Source organism: Podarcis vaucheri (assembly GCF_965113315.1).
Source record: "Podarcis vaucheri genome assembly, chromosome: 1".
NCBI lineage: Eukaryota > Metazoa > Chordata > Lepidosauria > Squamata > Lacertidae > Podarcis > Podarcis vaucheri.
The window spans coordinates 68324635-68348243 of NC_138759.1; the positions used below are offsets into that span (position 1 = coordinate 68324635).

General features: G+C 44.3%; 1 protein-coding gene across 1 annotated transcript in view; it reads left to right on the top strand.

Moving 5' to 3' along the window:
* SPON1 (spondin 1) overlaps positions 1-23609 on the top strand; it is a 280598-nt gene that overhangs the window by 60744 nt on the left and 196245 nt on the right. Inside the window, exon 3 of the mRNA XM_082214277.1 lies at positions 4026-4159. Within this exon, the coding sequence (XP_082070403.1) occupies positions 4026-4159 (134 nt within the window). The remainder of the gene's footprint in view (positions 1-4025; positions 4160-23609) is intronic.

Below are 23609 nucleotides of genomic sequence, written 5' to 3' on the forward strand. Positions count from 1 at the left end.
ACTTGCACCTTCTGTTGTGCACCAATTAGCAGGTGCCTCCATCTCCGGAAGGCCTCATGAATCGCAAGAAGTTCCCGGTCGTACACCGTGTAGTTCCTCTCAGATTTGTTCAGCTTTCGCGAAAAGAAGGCACACGGTCGCCACTCTGACCCCTCCTTCCCCGGCTGCAGAAGAAGCACCGCCCCTATGGCTCTGTCAGAAGCGTCTGTTTCGACCCTCAGCTTTTTTTGTAAATCCACATGTAGAAGTTGTTCATCAGAGGCGAAGGCCCTTTTCAGTTCCTCAAACGCTCGCTCCGCCTCCCCCGTCCAAACAAACTTCTTTTTACTGCTGAGACAGTCCGTGATGGGCGCCGTCAGGTGGGCGAAGTTTCGGATGAACTTACGATAAAAGTTTCCAAACCCTAGGAACCTCTGCACATCCTTCTTGGTCTTGGGTGTTTTCCATTCCAGCACCGCTTGAACCTTGCCGGGGTCCATGGCCAACCCCTTGTCTGACAAGCGGTACCCCAGGAATTCCACCTCCTTGGTATGAAACTGACACTTCTCCAGTTTCACCCACAGTCTGTTGGCTTGCAGCCTGCTCAACACTTCTCTGACGTCTCTCACATGTTGCTCCTCATTCTCCGAATACACCAACACGTCATCTAAGAAGGCCACGCAATTCTTGTAGAGCAAAGGCCCCAGTACGTGGTTCATGAAGGCTTGAAAACACGCGGAGCCTGTTTGTAATCCAAAAGGCATAACGAGGTATTCAAATGCCCCCAAAGGGGTGAACATGGTGGTCTTCCATTCATCCCCTTTCCTTATACGTATCAGGTTGTACGCCCCCCTTAGGTCCAGCTTTGTAAAAATCTTTCCTTTTCGCACCCTGGTCAAAATATCATCAATCCTGGGCATAGGAAAAGCCGCCGGCTCTGTCACTGCATTTAGGCGCCGAAAGTCACATACCAGCCTCGGCTTGTCCGTGTTTTTTTTATCCACAAAAAACACTGGGCTACCCCCCGCTGCCTTGGACTCTCTGATGAAGCCTCTCTTCAGGTTCTTGTCAATGAACGCTCGCAACTCCTGCATTTCCCTGTCTGACATGGCATACAACTTGCCTACAGGAAGCTGTGCTCCAGGGAGTAAATTGATCTGGCAATCAAAGGGCCTATGCGGGGGTAGTTGGTCAGCTTCCTTCTCGCTGAACACGTCGCTGAGATCAGCATACTGTGGTGGCACCTTCCCCTTCCCCATTACTTCAGTCCCTGCTAGGGTGGCTTGGGCCCCTGCTGACCCCTTTTCCCCCCTGCAGTGTTCTAAGCAATGTGCTGAACCGAAGGAAACCACTCTTTGATGCCAGCCCACCAGCGGATCATGTAAGGCTAGCCAGCTCATTCCCAAAATAATGGGAGCGCCTCCCAAGGTGGCCACATTAAACGCTATCAGTTCTGTGTGCCTTGCCACCCTCATTATCATTGGGACGGTCTGCAAGCTAACTCCTCCTCCCAACAGTTCCCTGCCATCGATCGTGGTCACCTGCAGGGGGTTGCTTAAAGGGATAGTCTGTATCTGATGTTCAGCAGCAAACTCCTTGCTCATAAAATTGCAGGAGCTGCCTGAGTCCAACAGCGCCTTTATTTTTAGGGGGTGTCCATTTCGCAGCTCTAGCGACACTTCAATCACTAGAGCAGGTCGAGGAGCTTCTGGCACGGGCACTTTCACTGCTCTTTGGCCTGGCTGCAGTGCCCTGACGTTGGCAACCAGGTGTTGGCTTTTACCTGCTCCGTTTCTCCCTGCTCTCCCCCCTCAACTGCTCCCACCATCCCTTGCCATTCCTTCCTCTGGGGGCAGACTCTGGCAAAGTGGCCTGGCTGTTGGCAGAGATAGCATTTCCGGGCTCCCTTTCCCTCCTTCTTCGCCCCCTCACTGGGCTTTGAAACTGCGCGCGCGCGGGCTGTTCCGATTTCCATCGGCTCTGCCGGCGGGAAAGCTGGCTCAGGAATGTCTGGAATGCGTAACTCCTTCCAACGTTCCCCTCTCCCTTCCCGCCTCTCCAAGGCTCTTGCCTCCTGGCGCGCTCCAATGGTCAGCGCAGATTTGGTCAGCTGATCCATAGACACCGCCCTGGGGCTCCTGGCCAGCTCGTCTTTCACAGCTGAAGAAAGACCTTCTTCAAATAGCATCTGAATGGGTGCTGCCGATAAATCCCACCCCAATCTGTGAATCAGCATGGTAAATTCAGTCCAGTACTCACGGACAGATCTGCTTCCCTGCTTGCAAGCCATTAGCTGTCTGCGCACCACCCCTTCCTCAATATCGCTGGAAAACATGATATCCATTGCACGAAAGAATTTCATAGTGTCCTTTAGGATATCGTTGTGCGTTGCCATCAGGGGTCGAACCCAGTCCCGCGCCCCCTTCTCAAGATGCCCAATTACGAAAGCAACTCGCGATTCCTCATCAGGGAACTCATCAAACTGCACATTCAGGGCATATTGCATCTCAGTCCTAAAGGCATGGTAATCCTTGGGGTCCCCCCCAAACTTCTGCACCAATCCTGGTACCTTTCTGGGGAACTGAGTGGTTCTCCCCTTTTTGTCAGCATCCTGAGCCCTTCTCTCCTCGAGCCTCGCCGTCTGCAGCGCAAGTTGGACCTCCAGAGCTTGATACCTTTCTTCCAAGCTTGGACCAGCTCCAACCCCTGCCTCTCCGGTTCCGGCTGGGTTGCTCATGATGCTTTCTCCTGCACAGGCAGCGTACAGAGACTGTCAGACTGCTGTCAGGGGATGATTAGCTGCTTGTGCTTAAAATTGTGCCCCTTCAGAGTTTGTGCGGCCCCACAAACCTCTGTGTGTGACAGAGCTCCTCAGACATGTCTGCTCTAGTCACTAGTAGTGTCTGACAGTGGCTGCCTGCGGAAGCGCTTCCAGCAAAGAAGTTCCTTAACGGAAACGCGTCTCCTGGACTCACGACGTGGCAGCTTCCGGCGAAGCATGGGTCTCCCTGCAGTTGCTTCTGACACCTCCCCGCTATTTTCGCTGGAAGTGTCTCTCACCCCTTTCTCTCCCCTGCTGTTTCCTGCCTGGGCTGCTGCGTCTCTCTCAGCATTACTGAGATCCTCCTCCAGAGACCCCTCGCTCCCCCTCCTTGTCCCTGCTTTAGCTGCTGACTCTCTCCCAGTCTCTGGGAGCCCTACCACCTCCCTTTCCTCTGATGTCAGTTCCCTGACAGGGTCACTTTGATTTGATTCTTTCTCAGTTGGGATGGGGAGTTACCCAAAGGCTGGCCATGGATCAGAAAGAGGACATCATTCTAAAATCCTGGGAACCCCCAAAGTCAGGCCCTATATTCTGGCCTCAGGAGGTGGAATGCTACTTGTGCCTTTGCATTCACAGAACAGATTTCATTCCAGTGAACATGCCCACTGATAGCTGTGTTCTACTTCTCCTGTTGGAGTGGTATGCCTCTAGAATACAAGTTGCTGGAAGTTGCAGGTGGGGAGACTGCTGCTGCCCTCCAGGTCTGTTTGTGGTCTTCCCATGGACATTTGGTTGGCCAGCGTGAGAGCAAGATGCTGGAATAGATGTGACTTTGGCATGATCCCGTGGGCTCGTCTTAGGTTCTTAAGAGGAAGGGAAAGTTTTTTTCTGATTTCTCTGCTCCTTGCAGGTCCCACTTTTTGTCTTCTTCTATCAGCAGATGTGGTCACTGGATCAAAGCCATCATGTAAGCACAGTGACATCACTTGGATTCCACCCAGGGTTACCATAGCTCATTTAACTTATGTCAAGGCTAGAGTCTTTGCAGAGTTCCCCAACCCACATGCTGGATTTTCTGTGGCCCTCCTGAATTTAAAAGAAAACCAATTCCTGGAATTTCAAGGGATGAGGTTATACCAAGATTTTTTTAGTGGCTAATATGGCCCATTCCTAATCATTATATCCTATATACATATGGTATAATTTTATATAGCATCCAGTATTTTCAGACACTATGATATAGATGATTGTAATGAAATATATTTTTGTTATGTTTCTTTAGATTATAGATGAAGAAGAGACACAGTTCATGAGTAATTGTCCTGTGGCTGTTACTGAGAGTACACCGAGGAGAAGGACCCGCATTCAGGTCTTTTGGACGGCGCCTCCTTTGGGCACAGGCTGTGTGATTTTGAAGTAAGTCAGTTTATGGTTCAAACATTTTGTTGAAACCTTGCTGAATATAGCGTACTTTATTAAGTTGTGGTGCTTTTTCATGTCTCACACATATGTGTCAACAGCATGGCGGTGTGTGCAAATGTGTATAACATCACATTTGTCTTTTATTTCTTAAATTATGTATTTTTGGTCATTGCCACTCAAGGTAGCTGGCACACCCTAAAAACACAATACAGATTCAAATGACCAAGATTTTTAAACCCGCTGAAGAGTTTGCAGCATTGATGAAATTGCTTGTTCTTAGTGCAACCACAGGAAAGATCTTGGTGCAACCACAGGAAAGATCTTGGCAGCATGTATTCTAGTTGTTACCAAATGGCTGGGGCTAAGTAACAGAAGCCTCTCTGAGCCCTAGTCAGTTATTGGGCAGAATTGCACCATGGGATACCTACTATCAGCTCTCTTGTCTCTGTCATACACTCCCATAACATAACTAGGCTAAATGTTACACTCATCACAGGGATCAGCACCCACAGGGAGAGTTTTCAATTACCATCAGCCCCAACATATCACTTAGTTGAACTAAGTGAGTTGGAGCCATAACATATTGGACTTTCATCTACTCTTCACACCATAGGAACAGAGCGACTCACTTCATGACGGCCCTGACTCATGCAAGGGGTTCTAGGTATGAGAAAATTACCACAGGAAGGTCAATTGCTAGGGTGAGTTTATCGTTGAACCAGGCCTCCTTGCCAGTCAGCAGTATGGGAGACTCCCCTTGCAAGACTCTCATGGTACAGGTCATCTTTAGGAAAGTCTCTTCCTTTTACTTCCCTTGGCAACTGGACAGCAGGATCAGAGACAGAACACACCTGATTACCAATTGTGAGCAGATCTTCAATGATGGACAAGAGGTGGTTCACAGGTCTTGAAAAAAAGATAGGTAGGGACGGGGGAATTGACAACCACAGATAATATGAGCTATTTATTGTGTAATTAGTTACTTTACATATTGTGAGCTATAGCTCTTCCTTGGGAGCAGAATAAAATTTAGGAAGGGGGAGACAGTCCCAAAACTGACATTGTGTTCCCTATTCCAGGCAGAGGGATGTTTTCTCACTAAGAATAGTCAACATTGGTGGCATTCACCCACATAACATCTCAGGTGGATGCCATCCATGATCAGTAATTTATCAGTTAATGTTGTTCTTGCCTTGGTAGATGATGGTTAAGGAGGCAAGAACTTCACCACAATCCCATGTTCAGATGACACACTAAACCAAACCTTGGCTTAGTTGTCATGGAGCCCTGATCTAAAAGCACTGGGTTGGTGGGTGGGGCAAAGTGAGTGTAAGCTGCTTTCTGGGAACCAGCACACTTGTAAGCTATAGTTTGGGTTACCATAACATGAAAATCAGACCAGTGTCTCTGGCTCTGGCTCCCCCTCCCTATCCTCTGTAATTTTCAATGGTTATGTGAAAGGCCCTAAAACTGTTCAACTGATTTGCAGTGAGGTTTCCACAAAGTGTCATTTTAAAGGCAATGGCCTGGAGGCAATATATCGTTTCCTTAATTTTATTTATTATTTATATCCTGCCCTTCACCACTTTGATAATCCCAGGGTGGGTAACAACAATTTTAAAAGCTATTAACAAAATTAAAACACTCTGCAATAAAAGCCCAAAATAAAACAGCAGCCAACAGCTCTGATCAAAGCCTTATACCATCAAAATGCAGCAGTAAATTTCAAAACCTCTACCAACAAATAACAGCAGCATCATGTGCTTAGAGAAAGCTGCATGTGCTTTATATTCTGGACATAGACATGGGCTATCAATTGCTCTTAAGGGAGAAGACAGAAGGGCCACAGTCTGTAACACCACTGGTGGGGGGGGGACTTAGTTTGGTCTCTGTGATGTTGGTCACCAATGCCTGAGGCAGTGCCTCTTTGTTTTCACAGTCCTCTGTATTTCCACCCTACATTTTTGGATATCCACAGGAAGCCCACAGAATGACTGACATAGCCTGCTTTTCCAATCAATTTCCATACATGTAAAATGGATGAGCATTGCATTGTCTTGAAAAGCCAGTGCTTGCATGCCAACATTTCAGCTGCTCAAGATCGCTGGCTGTTTGCACCACTTTTAACATCTTCAGCACTAATTGCGCATTATTTTTTCCTGGTGTGATGATCAGAATATATATATGCTGGTGGTTAGATGTGCAAATAATTGGAGGCACCAGCTGGGAGAAGTGCATGCACTGCAGAAATGGAAACCCTTTTTACGTACATAGTGCAAGGGCTTCTCCAGACTTCCTACAGAGTGGGGGAAATTCATAGAATCATAGAATTGTAGCGTTGGGGAAGGGCCTCATTGCCCTGGACTTTGGCTGATATTTTTATGTTTAGTTTTGAAGGCTGTTTTGCAGATTCTTCTGGTATGCTAATATTTTGCTTTATGATATTGGTTGAGTTGTGAAATGGTTTCTGTTTTATAACTTCTTTTTTAAAAATAGCTAGCCACTTTGAATTTCTTTCAAATAAATAAATTGCACGTGAAACCACTTGCGCTTAAGAAACCTCAAATTTCTTTCTTCTTTCTTTTTTTGCTTCCCTCAAAATTCCCCAGGCCCAGTTTAGACTTGCTGCAAAACAATCAAAAAGGCATTATGCATCTGCTGTTACACATGCGTAGCTTCCCTTTTAAACTGGGTTCACTGTGCAATGTTAGCGCACACCAGCACAAACATCCACTCTGGCTATGGATCCCTGTTGTTCTAGCCTATGAAGCAACTCAGTGTCAGTTAGATATGCTGGGTGCATAGAACACAGCACATATACGTAGCTCGGTAGTCTCTGGCATCTCCAGGTAGGCTGGGAAATCCTAAAATCCTGGTTTTGACAGTCCTGAAATAGATGGACTGGTGGTCTGACTTGATGTAAGGCACTTACCTAAATTCCTCATATTGTTCTTGCAGAAGCCTAGTGGTACATTAAAATTGGCCAGTCACCTGAAGAAAAGTCTGCAGATTTGCTTTGAAATTCAATTCAGGCTAATTGTTGATATTTATTTTTCATCAGTTGTCTACAGAGTCCCACAAGCTAGGATCACAATACTGGGAGGAGTTTCTTACGGTGGGGCAGGTTGGCAACGTCATAATCTTTCGACATCCTGTGTAATACAAATGTGAAGAAACATAAAGCTGCCGCATAAAATTTAAAAATTTGAGTCAAAAGAGAACCGGATGAGTTTTCTTGAGTATAAGTCAAAAGATTGAAGCCTGTCGAACGGAAGCAGCTTCCTTCATTGTGACTTGTTAGTGAGAATGATTAGCAGTATAATACAGTGCTAAACTGTTGTGCGGGGGCAGCGCAGTACATAGCAATTATCATTTTTGCTTTTGGCACAAACTTAACACCATGTACATTTTCCCCCCTACCAGGATGTAAAGCTTTGTGCACATCTAAATTATAGGGTTTACAGAAAGCCCTCCCCTCCCCCTTCCACTCTCCTGTCGCCTCCGCCCACCCACATAAATGCATACAAATGTTGGACACCATTTTCTCAGCTATTGTCACATCTGTGAAAGCTACAATGCTACCATGAAAAATACGAAGCGCTCAAAACGCCCCACCCACAATCCTGCTATGAAAGCAGTTGTTTCTGAAAGGCGTAGGGTGGAATTCTGCTACCTTAAGCACTCAACAAGCATTGGCACTATTAGCCGTTTTTATTTCGGAGGCCTTGCATATCTCAGAAAGTACATGACCATTCAGGGTGTATGTCCTGTTCAAAGGACACATTGCTGTTGGGAATGTGTTCATTCTCCATCCCCTTTTTGGGAGACAGTCCTCTTTACAGGTAGGAAAGCTGAAAGCAATAATAGGCCAGAAAAAGGTAAGAACATAGGAATCTGCCTTATGCCAAGTCACAATATTCATCTATTGAGTGCAGCAAAGACATCACCTTGCTGACAAGGTCCATATAGTTGAAGCTATGGTTTCCCCAGTAGTGACGTATGGAAGTGAGAGCTGGACCATAAAAGAAGGCTGATCGCCGAAGAATTGATGCTTTTGAATTATGGTGCTGGAGGAGACTCTTGAGAGTCCCATGGACTGCAAGAAGATCAAACCTATCCATCCTTAAGGAAATCAGCCCTGAGTGCTCACTGGAAGGACAGATCCTGAAGCTGAGGCTCCAATACTTTGGCCACCTCATGAGAAGAGAAGACTTCCTGGAAAAGACCCTGATGTTGGGAAAGATTGAGGGTTCAAGGAGAAGAGGACAACAGAGGACGAGATGGTTGGACAGTGTTCTCGAAGCTACAAACATGAGTTTGACCAAGCTGCGGGAGGCAGTGGAAAACAGGAGTGCCTGGTGTGCTCTGGTCCATGGGGTCACGAAGAGTCGGACACAACTAAACAACAACCATCTATACTGATGAGTAGCACCTGTCCAAGGCTTCAGACAGGCGTGTTTCCCAGCCCTGCCTTCAGATGCCAGGAACTGAACCTGGGATCTTCTGCATGCAAAGGAGATGTTGTACCCTCAGCTATGGAAACAACTCACACCAACCCTGAGTGCTCCTATCCCCAGTGAAATTCTTCTACTGAAACTTAGAAGTTATTTGAAAACTGAATGTTAGCTTCAGGCTGAAAGAAAGGCAAGATTATGTGAGCATTACAATAAGCCAAATTTGCAAAATGGTTGGAAACTTTGCAACAGTTCACTTTCCTTCTCCTGTTTGAGTCCCGACTGTCCATGAAATATGTGACCTGGGTTGCATTTGTTGTTTGGCTAGCAGCAACACTGTCAAATAACTTCATCACAATGTTTTTTGTGTGTGGACGGGGGGAGCTTCTTGTGGTAGAAACTGTGTTCAAGCAGAACTAGCAAGGGAAATGTTTTATTCTTTTTAAGACAAAGCGTGGAATTTGTTATTTTTAAGCATAAATCATTCCCCTTATGGTTTATTCATATGGTTCTTTTTCGATGTGAGCAGCCACTAGAGGGTTTGAGCAACTTGAAAAGGACATAAAGTCTGCCAAATTAGAGATTTGGCAGATTTAGAACATAATTTACATGTTGTTGTTGTTTTTTAAAAACCATTCGTTTGGAAAATTGTACAGCTGGAAAACTGGCTTTGGTGTTAGCATAACATAATCCAGACATTAGGAGTTAGTACCTTGAAGATTTTTGGAGCCCCTGTTTTGTGAGTTTGAATTGTGGACCTCAAAGATTATACTTCATTTTGAAGCTTTCTTTTACCTGAAGGGTCTGTGGATGTGAAAAGTACATCTTCTGGAGTTCCAAGCATTTTAAATGTAAGAGATTCTATATATTCCTTTCTTTTGATTTGGGCTAGTTTACATCTCAAGGATCACTCTTTCACTAGCTACCACATTTTGCAAATAACTTTATCCAGCATCCCCCCCCCATAGAATCTATGCAGTAGTTTACATAGACAAGATCTTCTTCCATCTGACATGTGGAGATTTTAACCAAAGCACTGTCAGTTTGCATTTATTAGTGCAGAAAGCATTGATCTGATGTGTAGAAATCTTTCCTTTTCTAATTAATTCAAGTGGGTTCTGGAGGCTTCTCTGTGTGAAAGAAACAAGCAGAAGGTTCATGATGTTTAGGTTATTCCTTCAGAGAAGCTGAGTACAGCTGGCTTAAACTGGTTCTGTTATCTCTTCTGTCAAAGTCATGCTAACTATAAAAGTACAGTGGTACCTCGGGTTAAGCACTTAATTTGTTCTGGAGGTCCATTCTTAACCTGAAACTGTTCTTAACCTGAAGCACCACTTCAGCTAATGGGGCCTCCTGCTGCTGCTGTGCTGCCGGAGCACGATTTCTGTACTTATCCTGAAGCAAAGTTCTTAACCTGAAGCACTATTTCTGGGTTAGCGGAGTGTGTAACCTGAAGCGTATGTAACCCGAGGTACCACTGTAAGGCCAGAAGGAGCCTGGGTTTCACTTTCTCTTTCTATCTCTTTTTCCTTCTGGTGTGGTGTTCTGTACATAGTATGCTATAGTGTTAAGGTTTAGACTTATTGTAAGTTGTTGTGAGTATAAACTAAGTCTGCTGCAACTGGATTTCTTATGGACAGTGCTAATCCTGAATGTATTGGATTTGTGACCATTATGCTCATTTGCCTTCAGTAGCAGCAAAGCTCTGCTGGATGAAATTTAATTGCATCTCTTCTGTTTTTCGGGAATCCTGCAACGTTTTTAAGTTTTTACTCTAACTATACATTGGAATCTACTCTGGATCAATATTGAGTAGAATTCCATAACAAGCACTTCACAGGTGCAGCATTCTATAACCTGGAACTGATAGGTATGATGTTGAAGGTAGGGCTGGCCTGCCCACCTTGCTGAGGCTGTCCCCTCTGAAGACAGGAGAGCTGGAAGGGGCAACAGAACTGGAAAGAAAGGAGAATCCTCATGCACCTTTGCCACTCCTCAAAGGTGATGATAGGAGCTGCTGCTGCTGCTGCCATCCCAGTCACCCCCTGGGGAGGGGATGGTCCCCCTCCTGCTGCCTTTTCCTCTCTGGCCTCTTTGTTTCTCTCTCACAACTCCAGCTTGCTGAGGCTTCACCTTGAGTCATCTCAGGTGGCAGCAAGGCAGCACCATTTTCCGTTTTGCCTCAAGTGGTAAATGGTATTGGGCCAGCCCTGTTGAGGGGATAGAAAGTAAACTGGTGCCATTAGGTTTCCCCACCCCTGATCTAATGATTTTGCAGATATCCTTTATGCTCCTTAATAATCCTGTTAAAAAACTGCTGGTATCCGTCTTCTATTCTCTGGTATAATGTGTGCATTTCAGCCACTTCTGAAACATGGCAGATTCTTCATAGAATCATAGAAGTGTTAGAGTTGAAAGAGACCCTGAGGGTCACCGAGTCCAACCCTCTGCAATGCAGGGATCTCAGCTAAAGCATCCATGACAGATTGCCATCCAACCACTGCTTTAAAAATCTCCAAGGAAAGAGAATCCACCACCTCCTGAGTGTGTCCATTAATCATAATTCTGTCACCTGTGGCATTAGCTACCCCTCCCAGTTTGGTGTCATCTGCAAATTGAATGGGCATCCAAGTCGTTTATAAAGACACGGAACAACAGTGGGCCCAGGACAGAGCCTTGTGGCATTCCAATTGTCACTTTATTCCAGGTTGATGAAGAACCATTTGTGAACACTCTTTGGGTTCGGTCAGTCAAATCCACATTTTACCAGCTTCTCTGCAAGAAGATTATGGGGGATTTTGTCTAAAGCCTTACTGAAGTTCAGTTTCACAAGTGTCAGTCACATAAATATATCCCAAGATGGACCTCCTCCTATCCCTAAATCCTGTGCTTCATTATAGTGACATCTGTGTAATTATGATTTCACATGCAAGTTGCTGTAATTTTGGAACACAGCTGTTCAGAATCTCTGCACCAAAAAAATAAACCTAGCTGCCAACAACACTAAGAGTCATCTCATTCAAATTCTAGCTGTTTATACTACTGTTCCCACTGATAAATTACCATAAATTATGTGTGTGGAAGAGAACACAATTACTGTATGATAAAGTACACACATCAAGTATATTGAAATCAGCGACAGGGGTTGTTCATCTCTGGAGGAAAGTTACTAATGATTTAAGTTGGAAAATGTTATTTCAAGGAACTGGGATGTTAAAGTTTTTATGACATCTGTTTCCAGTTTTGCAACATACATAATATGATTCAGTTGTTTATATTATACAGATTATGTACAATATTATACAGCTTTAATTAGATACATTTAAAACACCAACATATCCATGTATGTTGAGGGAGAATAACCTGAGAAATTTATCACAAACAGTGGGGATATCACCCTACTTTTCTTTCATTTGTGATTTATTGTTACATGTATGCACCCCCCCCCGAGTTAATTTAACAGATTTTAACTGTTTAGACAGGGATGATATGAGTCTAGTTGATTGAATTAGTGCTGTGGGAAGACCTGTCTCCAATTTGTGACCAGTTTGCTTCCATTTTTCTGCCTCATTTCAAAGCACTTTAGAATTTCTTTCGATGTTCAGTGGGGTGCAGGTTTGAGCTCACGTATCACTGTATGGTGACTGAGGGTGGTGTGTGTTTCTTTTCATTATTATTTTTTCTCCAGCCCTCTGAAGCCTCCTCAGCTGCCTGTGCTTCATGATATGAAAAAGTCCCATGAAGGAAGTGAAATGCTAGAGGAGGTTGGGTCCTGAGCGCCTGAGATTGGCATGCTTGCTGGTTTTGTTTTTAAGGGAAGTTCTTCTGTTTGCCCTTCTTTTAAGGGAAAAACAAAATCCACACTCTTGGCATCCACCTAATGATTTTCAAAGGTGAAAACACTTTGCTTTTTAAAAACATCAAGCAACAGCTATTGGGCACATAATAGGCAGCCTCCCCACATTTCTGTGCATTTAGAGTAAAGCCCAGCCGAAGACATGGTGGGGTTTTCAGCTAGTACAGTGACCCAGGAGGCCTGAAGCATGCAAACTGCCAAGTACAGAATCTGTAGAATGAAAGAAAAGATTCTCACAAACAGTGCTTTTTTTCTGGGGACACTCAAGCGGACGCAGTACCGCGATCTTTTTTTCTAGAAGAAAAGCACTGGTTAAAAGTGTGGCTGTTACTGTAACAACTTCACAATGAGTATTGGCACCTTTCTTTTCTAGAAGGAAAGCACTGCTCACAAATGCCCCCCAGCTAGCTTGAAAGTAAATGGCCTTTCATTAATTAATATTTTACCAAAATAAATTTGCAATTTACTTTCCTCCCATTAACCGATGAAGAAGAAATATTTGGCATGGCACTAGACTGCATACCCATGAATTGTAAGAATTTACTGTAGAGTATCACTTTTGGTGTATTAACCATAGGGTTAATGCATAACTGTAACTTGTTTCTCATCCCGGGGCATATCATTGAATAGAATGAATCACATGAGGTCAGTTTCTTTACTTTCAATAAGACCATCATTGACTGGGTAGGGAGCAAGGATACAAGCAACATGCTGTTCAGAAGTCACATGGTGAGTTCTACTACATGATGTGGCTGGCTGGGGTGTGTGTGTGTGTGTGTGTGTGTGTGTGTGCATCACCACAGAGATGCCAAGCCCCATGGATTGGCATATAAACCAGCTGTTAGGGGCATATCCCAAGAGGTGGACAATTACCGTATATACTCGAGAATAAACCGACTTTTTCAGCACATTTTTTATGCTGAAGAAGCCCCCCCCCCGGCTTATACTCGAGTGAGTGTCCTTTCGGGCTGCTCCTTCCTCCTCCTCCGCCTTTGCCACTGCTTTGCTTTGCTGCTTGTTCTTCCTCCGCTGCTGCCGCCACCACCAGGTTTGTGGTGTGGTGAACTGGCTTATACTCGAGTCAATAAGTTTTCCCAGTTTTTTGTGGTAAAATTAGGTGCCTTGGCTTATATTCGGGTTGGCTTATACACAAGTATATACGGTATACTTGCCTCGGTCTTGAAATATCCAGAAGAAGGAAAATAACAGGGAATCAATGTGAAAGAATAAGATAATTTCCCTGAATTATGGAATACTAAGATCTGATTTATAAACTCAATCCCACGGAAGAGTGTCTTAAGTTGATTTTAATGGAAACAGGCTTTGGCCTTTAAAGATCTGTCCTTTCTGATCCATTATCGAATGAATCCTTCACTCCTCTGCATTGCAAGCAGTGAAAAGGCAAAGGCTGAGAGGTCTCCATCATTTCCTAGTTATTTGCTGTGTGTAAATGAAAATCATGGTTAATTTAGGAGCCTGACAGCTGTGGAACATTTGCCATTCCACCACAGCTGTCAGTGGCATTGTGATTTGTTTTACAAACAGATGTTTAATTCGACTTCAGTGTGGTTGTCAGGCTTCCCCCGCTTCCTTCGCCTTTATTTAAAGGGAAATAATGAGAGGAAGGAGAAAGTGAAATAAAGGGGATGTTCATTGGTTTGTGTCTTTCCAAAGCATAAATCTGGGCAATTAATAATGACATCAGAAATGTTTTTGGCTGCAGAAGGATTGAACCTAATAGTTTTTGGAATAAACCCACAATCACCAGTTGAATCCAACCCGACTCATTATTGCAAAATGGATGTTTACAAAATGTTTTCTGGTTCTGCAGACAGCTGAAGGGAAAGCACAGAAGGAATATTTTTTTCAACACATGCAAAATCTAAATCAATGTTAACAATATTTGGATTTTGTGTGGAGGGATCAATATTACTTACGGACCTTAAACACCAGTAACCATGTAACCCATGATGCAATTGCCTAACAAGTAACAATTTAATATGGAGCATTTTTTAAATGCTAATAATAATGGTGATTAGTTATCATATCACTTATAGTACTTTTCAGTGTGTAGAATGACTCGCAGATCTTACTCCATTACAACAAGTGATGTGTGTGGTGGAAATGCTTGTGTATTTCAAGGGATGGGAGTGCATCTTTCTGTCCTGTGCACACATACTAGGGATATTGGAAAATTCCAACCAAAAAGGAAAAGGAGGCAGAAATTTCTGCAGTTCATGTATTTGTCTGTGATCAGGATCGTGTGGGATCTCTGTCACTGCGAGCCACAAAATGTCAAGGTGGAGGACAGCTTTGCCTCCTCAGAGAAATGAGGCCTCTTTTGAATAATAATAATCCTACTTGTGAAACCAAACTTGGGGCTTAATGATTAAAATGAAATCAAAGACAAACAATCCTATTTTCCTTTCTCATCAAAGTCAGAAAGTTGTGTAAACATGGATTAAGAGTCTATAGTCTTGGTCCTGTCCTTCCAGGCCTAACAGAACTGAGGTAAAAATTAACTGTAACTGGCACCATACCTGCCAGTTACTTCTAAGCTAGGGACTTAATTTTAACAACTGAACAAGCAACTGAAGAAGAACAGAGAAACAAAAAAGAATTAAGTTTGAAACAATGGGCATACCACAGGGCACTGACTGTGTGACAAATAGGTCGTTTATTTAAGCATAAGTGCCCCACCTAGCTTTGGGATGTGGCTCAGGTTGCTCTTAGTCCTTTCTGTGACCAGCATTTCAACCTTTATGCCATCCCCTGCATAGGCTGTCTGTGGTAGTAAGCCGACATTGTAACAGTGGCATCTGCCATTGGGTTAGTCCCTACCTGAACCCTTCGCCATCACTGGAATGCTGGGGACTGGCTCTTAGATACAGTTACCATGGATTGTATCTCTGAGCATAGAACTTCCAAATATTCATTCTCTCACACACAAAAATGTGAGGTACATCCTTGTAACTCTCATTTCCTGTTGGAGAGCTGAGGACAGCGACATGCATGAAGGCCATCCCAGTGTACCAGTAGCCTTGCTGGAACTATATTCTGCTTCTCTAAATTCCAAGCATGTTGATCTAAGTATTACATCAGCATGCAGACAATGCCTTGTGTACCATCCAGAGGATTGGATTAGAAAGGGGTAAAATAAATCCTGCTTGGATTCCCAAATCTTGAAGCAAGTGTTGTTGCATATGGCAGATTAAACAGATGAAAAAAGTAAAAGCAAATAAAAGCAAGTAATTTATCTTCATTTCAAAACACTACAGAAGTACCGTATTTTTCGTCCCATAGGACGCTCCGTCCCATAGGATGCACCTAATTTCCCCCCTTTATTCCCCCCCAAAAAAAACTAGGTCGGGGAAACTGAACCAGGTCGAGGAACAGCGGGATGGCGGCGCTGCGCCTCCTTGCTGTCCCCCGAGCTTGTGGGGCTGGCCGATGCCTGTCCGGTGTGCGGGGCGCTCTGCTTCAGGGCGCCCCGCATGCCTGGCGGGAGGCTGCTATCCTCCAACACGCTGTGGATGTCTGCCCGGCGCGAGGGGTGCTCTGCTTCAGGGCACCCCTCGGCCGGGTGGCAGGCTGCTATCCGCAGCGTAGGGAGCCCTGCGGGAACTCCCGCAGGGCTCCCCATACTGCAGATGTCTGTCTGGCGCGTGGGGCGCTCTGCTTCAGGGCGCCCCGAGTGCCGGGCGGCAGGCTGCTATCCGCAGCCTAGACAGCCCTGCGGGACCTTCCGCAGGGCTGCCTAGGCTGCGGGTGTCTTTCTGAAGCCTGGAGAGCGAGAGGGGTCGGTGCGCACCGACCCCTCTCGCTCTCCAAGCTTCAGCAAAAGCCTGCATTCGCCCCATAGGACGCACCCAGATTTCCCCTTCATTTTTGGAGAGGAAATAGTGCGTCCTATAGGGAGAAAAATACGGTAATACATAGAAAACACAGAACCATTTTTTAATTCTATTTTTGCTTGCAATTCCATTGGCTGAGTTGATCTACACAGCTCCATCTATGTTCACATCTCACTGTACTCAGTTATCAAAAGTGATCAAACCTATACCAAGAAACAGAAAGATCTGCAAGCACCACCACTTTCCTAAACGCCTCTGTTTCTCAAGAGCAAAGCAGCTGATGGTAGATGTTTTCTGCTCAATAACCAGCTCTTTCCAAAGCTATAACTCTTGGAATTCAGCTACTTGAAGCTGCCCACAATGTGAGCAACTTGATGAAGAAAAGAAATGAGTGTGTTTATTTCCATGTGCGTCTCAGCCACATTTCTCAATAAAACCATGCAGACAGGAATTAAAGTATTACTACTGTCTAATCCATTTCCGCTGTAAAAGCTTGACCACATTTTGATATACACAGTTCAGTCCAGTTCAGAACTGAACCAGATCTATCTGAAATGCAGTTATAGACCAGGGGACTGATGTAGTTGAGCCAACATCCTTCTCACACATCCATCTCAGCTCTGGGTTGACCCATCATACACAAGGACAGAAGAATAAAGATGATTGGTTTTCACATTGGTACTTTGTGGTGGCCAACAGTGACATCCAACAGTGTCATTGCAACTGCATAACAGGGTTTCTACTAGATCTCATTCCCCCTGCAACTCCCCAGGTGCCCATAAAATCTGCTCCATTAAGTTGGAAAACCTCTGGGGTAGATTTTGGTGGTGTGCAAGTATTTCAAGGGGAAGTAGAGGAAGACCCATTGCACCCACTGGTATGACATAAGATATAATACATTTCACATTATTAGATGGAGATATGCCTAATTAGTTTGATTGCATAAAAATCAAAACAATAGGAAAAGAAAATGTATTCTATAACACAAAATATAAACAGCAATCAGATCAAAAGCCAAAGCTTCAGCTTTCAAGTGCTTTGTGGAACAGTAAGGATTCACTTGTCTCTGAAAAGAGGTAAGAGGAACCAACATCCTCAGAGGGAGGGAAAATCATGATTCAGGGGCCAACACAGAAAAAGCCCTACTCATAATTGACTACAATCTTATATCTGTAAATGAAATGCTTGAGTGGCATTTTAACTGGCTGACCACAAAGCCTCATCGTAGTTTATAAAGAGCGAGACATTCCCTGGGATGGTCAGGACGCAGACTGCATAGGAACAAGTCAAAACCAGCACATTAAATTATATCCAGAAAGCAAGGCGTAGCCAATGATGTTTCAAGATAGGCAATACATGCCATCGACAAATGAGCAGCTGCATTCTTGAGCCAGTTGCGCTACATAAAGCATATTGCAACAATTCATCCTGGTAGTCAGTCATCATAACAGAAGCTAGAAATCTATATTCCAAAAGTGGGTACATCTGGCACACCAGCTGACGTAGTTAAACAAAACAGTACCTCTTGGATATCCAAGATCAATGCTGTTTGAAGGCTCAAAACAGCAAGCCTGATCCTTAATTGGCATTTGACCCCCTCCTCAGCCAGAACATATATTTTTCTAGCTAGCCAATCCTCCGAGTCTCTCAGAATTATAATCTCTATTTCCCCCCAATCCATTGTGAAGCATCCTGCTCATGCAAATTGCTTGCTCAAGCAACATCAAGGTAAAACTCGTTTCATGCAAAATGTTGCAAAATGAATTGAATTTGTCTGGAGTGAAAATAATGATGAACTCTAGAAGACCAGTTAAGTACAGTATATTGACAAGGAGGACAAGTGGCTGTTGCAGCAACAATTCTTTTACAGTCTGACTCCTTGTTTACCAAAATGTCTCCCTGTCTTGCACTTTAATGAAAAGTGTGTGAATTTGTGTTGATGTGAAAAAAGAGGCTAGCAACAGTTTCACACAAGCTGTCTGCTGAATAAAGCAGATTTCATCTGCAACAAGTGACAAAAACACCTGCATTGCCAGTATATCTGTAAGAATGTCATTAATACCAGAGAACTGTTTTGAAAATTCCTTCAGGAGCTTCAACAGAGCCTGACTGGTGTTTGGGAGCAGTGATGGGTCCAATATGGGCCAATAATTGAAGCTGAATCCTCATAAGACAGAGGTGTTCAAGAGGGAGACAGATGCTCAGTGGAGGCTCAGGTGGCCTCAGTGGTTTGGAGTGCCTCTTTCTAGCTTAAGCTAGTTCACCAGCTCCAGCCTCTTTTGGACAGAGATAAGTTGGTCATTTTACTCATAGCTCTAGTTAACTTCTGGACTGCAGTGTTGCAACATGGTGAAGGTGGATTATGGATAAGTTGGAAGTTTGTTCTGGTTCAGGAAAGCCAGGAGCTATGGCAGGAACTCTCACAGGACTGGAATGAAGCAGTGAGCAGCAGCAAAAGGGAGTTATGTGTCCAGAGACGAAATTTCAGCAGTATCAGAATTTTGGGGAAGAGCCATAGTTCCGTGGTTGAACATCAGCTTTGCCTACAGATGGTGTCCCAGGTTCAATCCTTGGCCTCTCCAGGTAAGGTTGGAAGAGACCACTGTCTGAAACCATGGGGAGTTGCTTCCAGTCAGTGTAGACAATACTGAGCTCAATGGAACAATATTTTGACTCAGTGTAAGGCAGCTTCCTATGTTCCTGTGGAGGCTTGGGACTGAAGAATGGCCCAGAAAGTTTCTCGTTTTCTTGGATATATGTTATCCTTATCTCTCTCTGATAGGAAGTCTGAGAGGGGGGAAGTGCATGCTATCTTTTCTCGGAGAGAGCTGAATAACCTATCCCCAAGACAACTACTACTGAGAAACTAATTTCCAAGCATGTAATATGCTTCTGTAGTGTCATTTATGGATGGCGCTAATGTACCATGAATGCTGTGATTTATACCTCCAAGAGGCAGGAGAAGAGGGACCTTATCTTTTTCATTTGCAATTTATCCACATGTACACAATTTGCAAATTACACTATGGATGTGTATTTTGTGCTTGGGGGAATAATTTTCCCAATACAAATATTAGTATTAGTATCTTCCTGCAGGAAGAGCTTGCTGGTTCAAGACTTGCCAGAGCTACCTGAATTATGAATAAATGAGTGGCAGTGTGGAAAGAAACAGAGGAAGGGGGATTTTCCACTGCTATGAAGCTGACAGGACACTTGAGCAGTAAAATGAAGTGAATGTTACAACCCAGGTATATTTCAGCTTTATGTATTACTTATTAACTAGAGTATATATGGCTCGAATGGTTGAAGAAATTGCAACTATGTTATATATACACATGAATGTAATCTGACATCATGTTTGGGGCAGCTTTTAATTATTTAAAAAGGAACATTTGAATGTACTTTTGGAACGAATTCTACTCTTAAATATGAATCCCAAAAGTGTTTCATTAATACGATATTACAGAATGAATAATGTAATGATGTTATATTGTGATATTACAAAACCATAAAAAGAAATCCTCCTTTCTTCCCTCCTGATTTTTTCCCTTCCCCTGAAACTTCATACACAGTGAAGAGAAGCCAATAAAAATCTTTTATGTAAGCAACACTCTCTCCTCTGCTGCCAAGCATTTTTAAAAATATATATTTTGAAATAAAGGGATGTTTGCTGCTTTTCTATCTGCCACAAGCACTTCATAGGAAAGGATATAAATAATATGTGATAAGGAGATGGGGAAAAATCCATACAAGTTTGAACAGTATCTCATAGCAATTGATTTGCTGTTATAAAAGTGGACTGATTTAAGGTTATTGGTGCAATCATACTACCTCTCATATTGGCAACAAATAGGTGAAACATAAATCTTTGCACCTTACATAAGCAGAAGAGACTGTATTGTTTTGAGCTACTGATCCTATTGAAGTATGCTGCAGAAAGAATTACTTTTCAAATGCACCCACCTCGAGCCTTTAGTTACTTGGAATTCACATACATGACAATGCAAACCTGCAACACTTGCTCAACAGCAGTCATTTTGATTTTTTAAAAAAATTATCAGGAGCTGGCCTCATCCTGACTTTGGCTGAATGGTTTTTAGGTGATGATCTAGAAGAGTCCTTCTTAAGTTTACATGGGGCAAGCGGGAAGTGAGCTGCGTCACGGCCCCACCACAAGTAGGACAAATGTCTGAAACAGGCTCTTGATACATGTACAAATATGTGCATAGGTGAGGCATGGAATTGGGATGCCTTGCAGATCTTCCTGTTCAGTGTGGAAAGTCTGTGGGTGGAGTGGGTGGAGCTGGCATGCATGCAAATGCTGGGGTGGAGTTGGCAAACACATGCCTTGTGAGTTGTCTCAACGTAGCTAAGCTATGCTACTGAAGGTGACTGCGAATATAGCTAACTGTTACCTCCTGCATGCTAGCTCCACCCACATAGCTAACAGATAAGTGATGATTTAGTAGGGTAGATTACCAGGGAAGCTTGCAGCCATTTGGGGGATGGATTCTATAAGTGGATTAAAAATGTAACCGCTCGGACTTAAGGACACAGGAAGCCCTGCTGGATGGAGCTAAAGGTCCATTTGGTACATCACCCTGTGCTCACAGTGGCTGATCAGGTACCATGGGTAGCACAGAAGCACAACCTGAGCACAACTATGCTCAGAGATGGATTTAGGGGAGCGTGACTGGTTTGCCCACACTGGGCGCCAAGCTAAGAGGGTGCTGTAGGAGGTGCTACAACAATGACGAACAGTGAAAGGTGACAGTCAGTGGGGGTGAATTTTGGTGTCACCCAGGGGGCACTGAAAAGTCCAAAGTATGCCACTGCCCTAGTCCTGCACAGCTTCTGTTGCTGGGTCTTTCTTTCCTTTCCTTACAGGGTACATTTGCGTAGCAGCAATCCCAGAGTTATCTATCTTTCCAGACTGCTCACTAGGATCTTCTAGTCCCATGTCCCCCCCCCCCCGCTGCTTCACCAATCATCAGAGCTGTTCCATGCTATAGTCCTTTAGTGTGAATCTCTCCTCCTCTTTTAGGAAGCAAATTCTCCTACGTCAGCAGGGGCTGTTGGGAAATGTAGTCCCAAGGTTCCACAGTCCAAATACAATATAAATACATTTTTCAACATATTTATTTTTCTTTCTCAAGGACCCGGGGTTGGAATAAACCAACATCAAGCTGATAGCATAACAATAAGATACTCATTAAAATATAAAAATGAATACTAAAAAGCGCACAGCTGGAAGCATGCACTGCAGCTGTTTGGAGCCAACCCAAGCAAGTTCTGTCCAGAAAAAATGTTCTCTGCTGAGACGACCTGTTGTGACATTTGGATTGGCTTATGCGATGGATTGTACAGTCCAGATAGTGTGCAGACCCCAAGCCTTCTGGGGTATTGTTGGTGTAGCTTGTGCAGCCTGTTTCTAAGAGACATGCCTGGTCTGCAATAGAAACCATTCTTTCTAGGTGTGGTTCCCTCCATAGTTCAGTGGGAACTAGTTGGGAGCCTTGGTCTCACCTGTGTAGCAAGGCCTAGTGGCTGTGCTGAGCTGAGCTGTTGATCTGTTGTTCACCAATACATATAAATATTGGATTTATCCTGACTCCCATCACTTCTGGGTATGGGGGCAGGCCCCTGGCAAGGTTCCTTTCTGCAGTGAGTGCCCTTCCCAAACCCACAGGATACAACAGTGATAAAAACCACCATGCATGGTGAGTGTGAAATAATAGAGTCACTGGTGATACGGGAGCACAAGTATAATATGTTTTCATCAGCCTTCTCTGTCAGGAATGTGTAATTAAGGGCAAACCACATAACAAATGAGGTACTTTGTATAGCAGATTAAGCATCTTTTATAGTGTGAGCACAGTGGAAAGAAACTCAGTCAGTGCTGGCATGGAGTTGTGGTAGTGTGGGAGCTGCTGAGAGCCAGGGGCATAGGAAGGGAAGTGGTGAGGGTGGTCTGCCCCGGGTGCCCTCACTGAGGGGGGTGACATTCAGTGCACCGGCTGGCCGCAACTCCCAAGCCTATCCCAAGCCATTGGAGTAAGGGGGGAGCTGCACGCCTTCCCCCTTCGTTTTGACAGCTTGGGGGAGGCTTGGGAGTCGCGGGCCTACAGCGCACCAAATGTCCGCCATGGGCAGCTCACTCTGCCCCCATGGGGGGCTTGCTCCGTCCCCCGGCTGCAGGGCGCACACACCTCTTTGGGCACCCGAGCGGCTATCCCACGCCTGGGATATCCTGCATATGCTCCGCCGCTGCTGAGAGCGACACTGCACTTCCCTGGTGTGGGAAGCAATGCATTGGTGCTATATTGCCTGACCCATGACTTAACACATTGCATTTGCAGCGTCAGGCTGTGCCAGGCTGTGACCCCCAAAGCAACGTAAGAATGAGCTTGCCAAGCTTTTCCTTCTCTTTTTGCAGGATCCACATCAGCTGCTGTGGTCCCACTACTGGCAAGCCTGTTGCTTCTCAGCAAGAAAAATATAGATCCCAAAGGCAATCTAAGATATACGCCGCCTTTGTAGATTTTCGTGGTGCATTCGACTCAATTGACCGCCCAAAGTTATGGAGGAAACTTACAGAATTAAAAATTGATCAGCGCTTATTGATTTTAATACAAAATCTATACTCTTCCAATGTCTGTCAAGTCAAACTTAGCACCAAAGGTCACCTTTCAGCAGACATCCCAAACTCGAAAGGGGTAAAACAAGGGTGTATTCTTGCCCCCTTTCTATTTAATTTATTCTTATCAGACCTGCCAGATCACCTTCAAAAAACACAATCACATGCCCCTAAACTTAATCAGAAACCAGTTCCTCTCTTATTATACGCAGACGATGCAGTTCTACTATCATTAACGAATTTGGGTCTGAAACGTCTTATATCTTCTCTGATCCTTTACTGCGAATGCAATAAACTTTCAATAAATTACGAGAAGACAAAAATTTTGGTCTTCTCGAATGGCTGGAAAACAGAGAAATGGAAAATAAGAGGGCAAGAAATCCAACAAGTAAAAATCTATAGGTATCTGGGAATCTTATTCCAGAGCAACTTAGGGTGGGCAAATCACCGCACAAACGCCATAAAACAGGCAAAGTGCACCTCATCAGCAGTTGCTCGTTTTTATTATCAGAAAGGTAATCAATTTATTCCTGCGGCCAACCAGATATTTCAAGCAAAAGTACAAGCCCAGATACTCTATGGAATCCCACTATGGATCCAAGCCTATAACAGTGATTTAAAAAAGATTCACTCCAACTTTCTG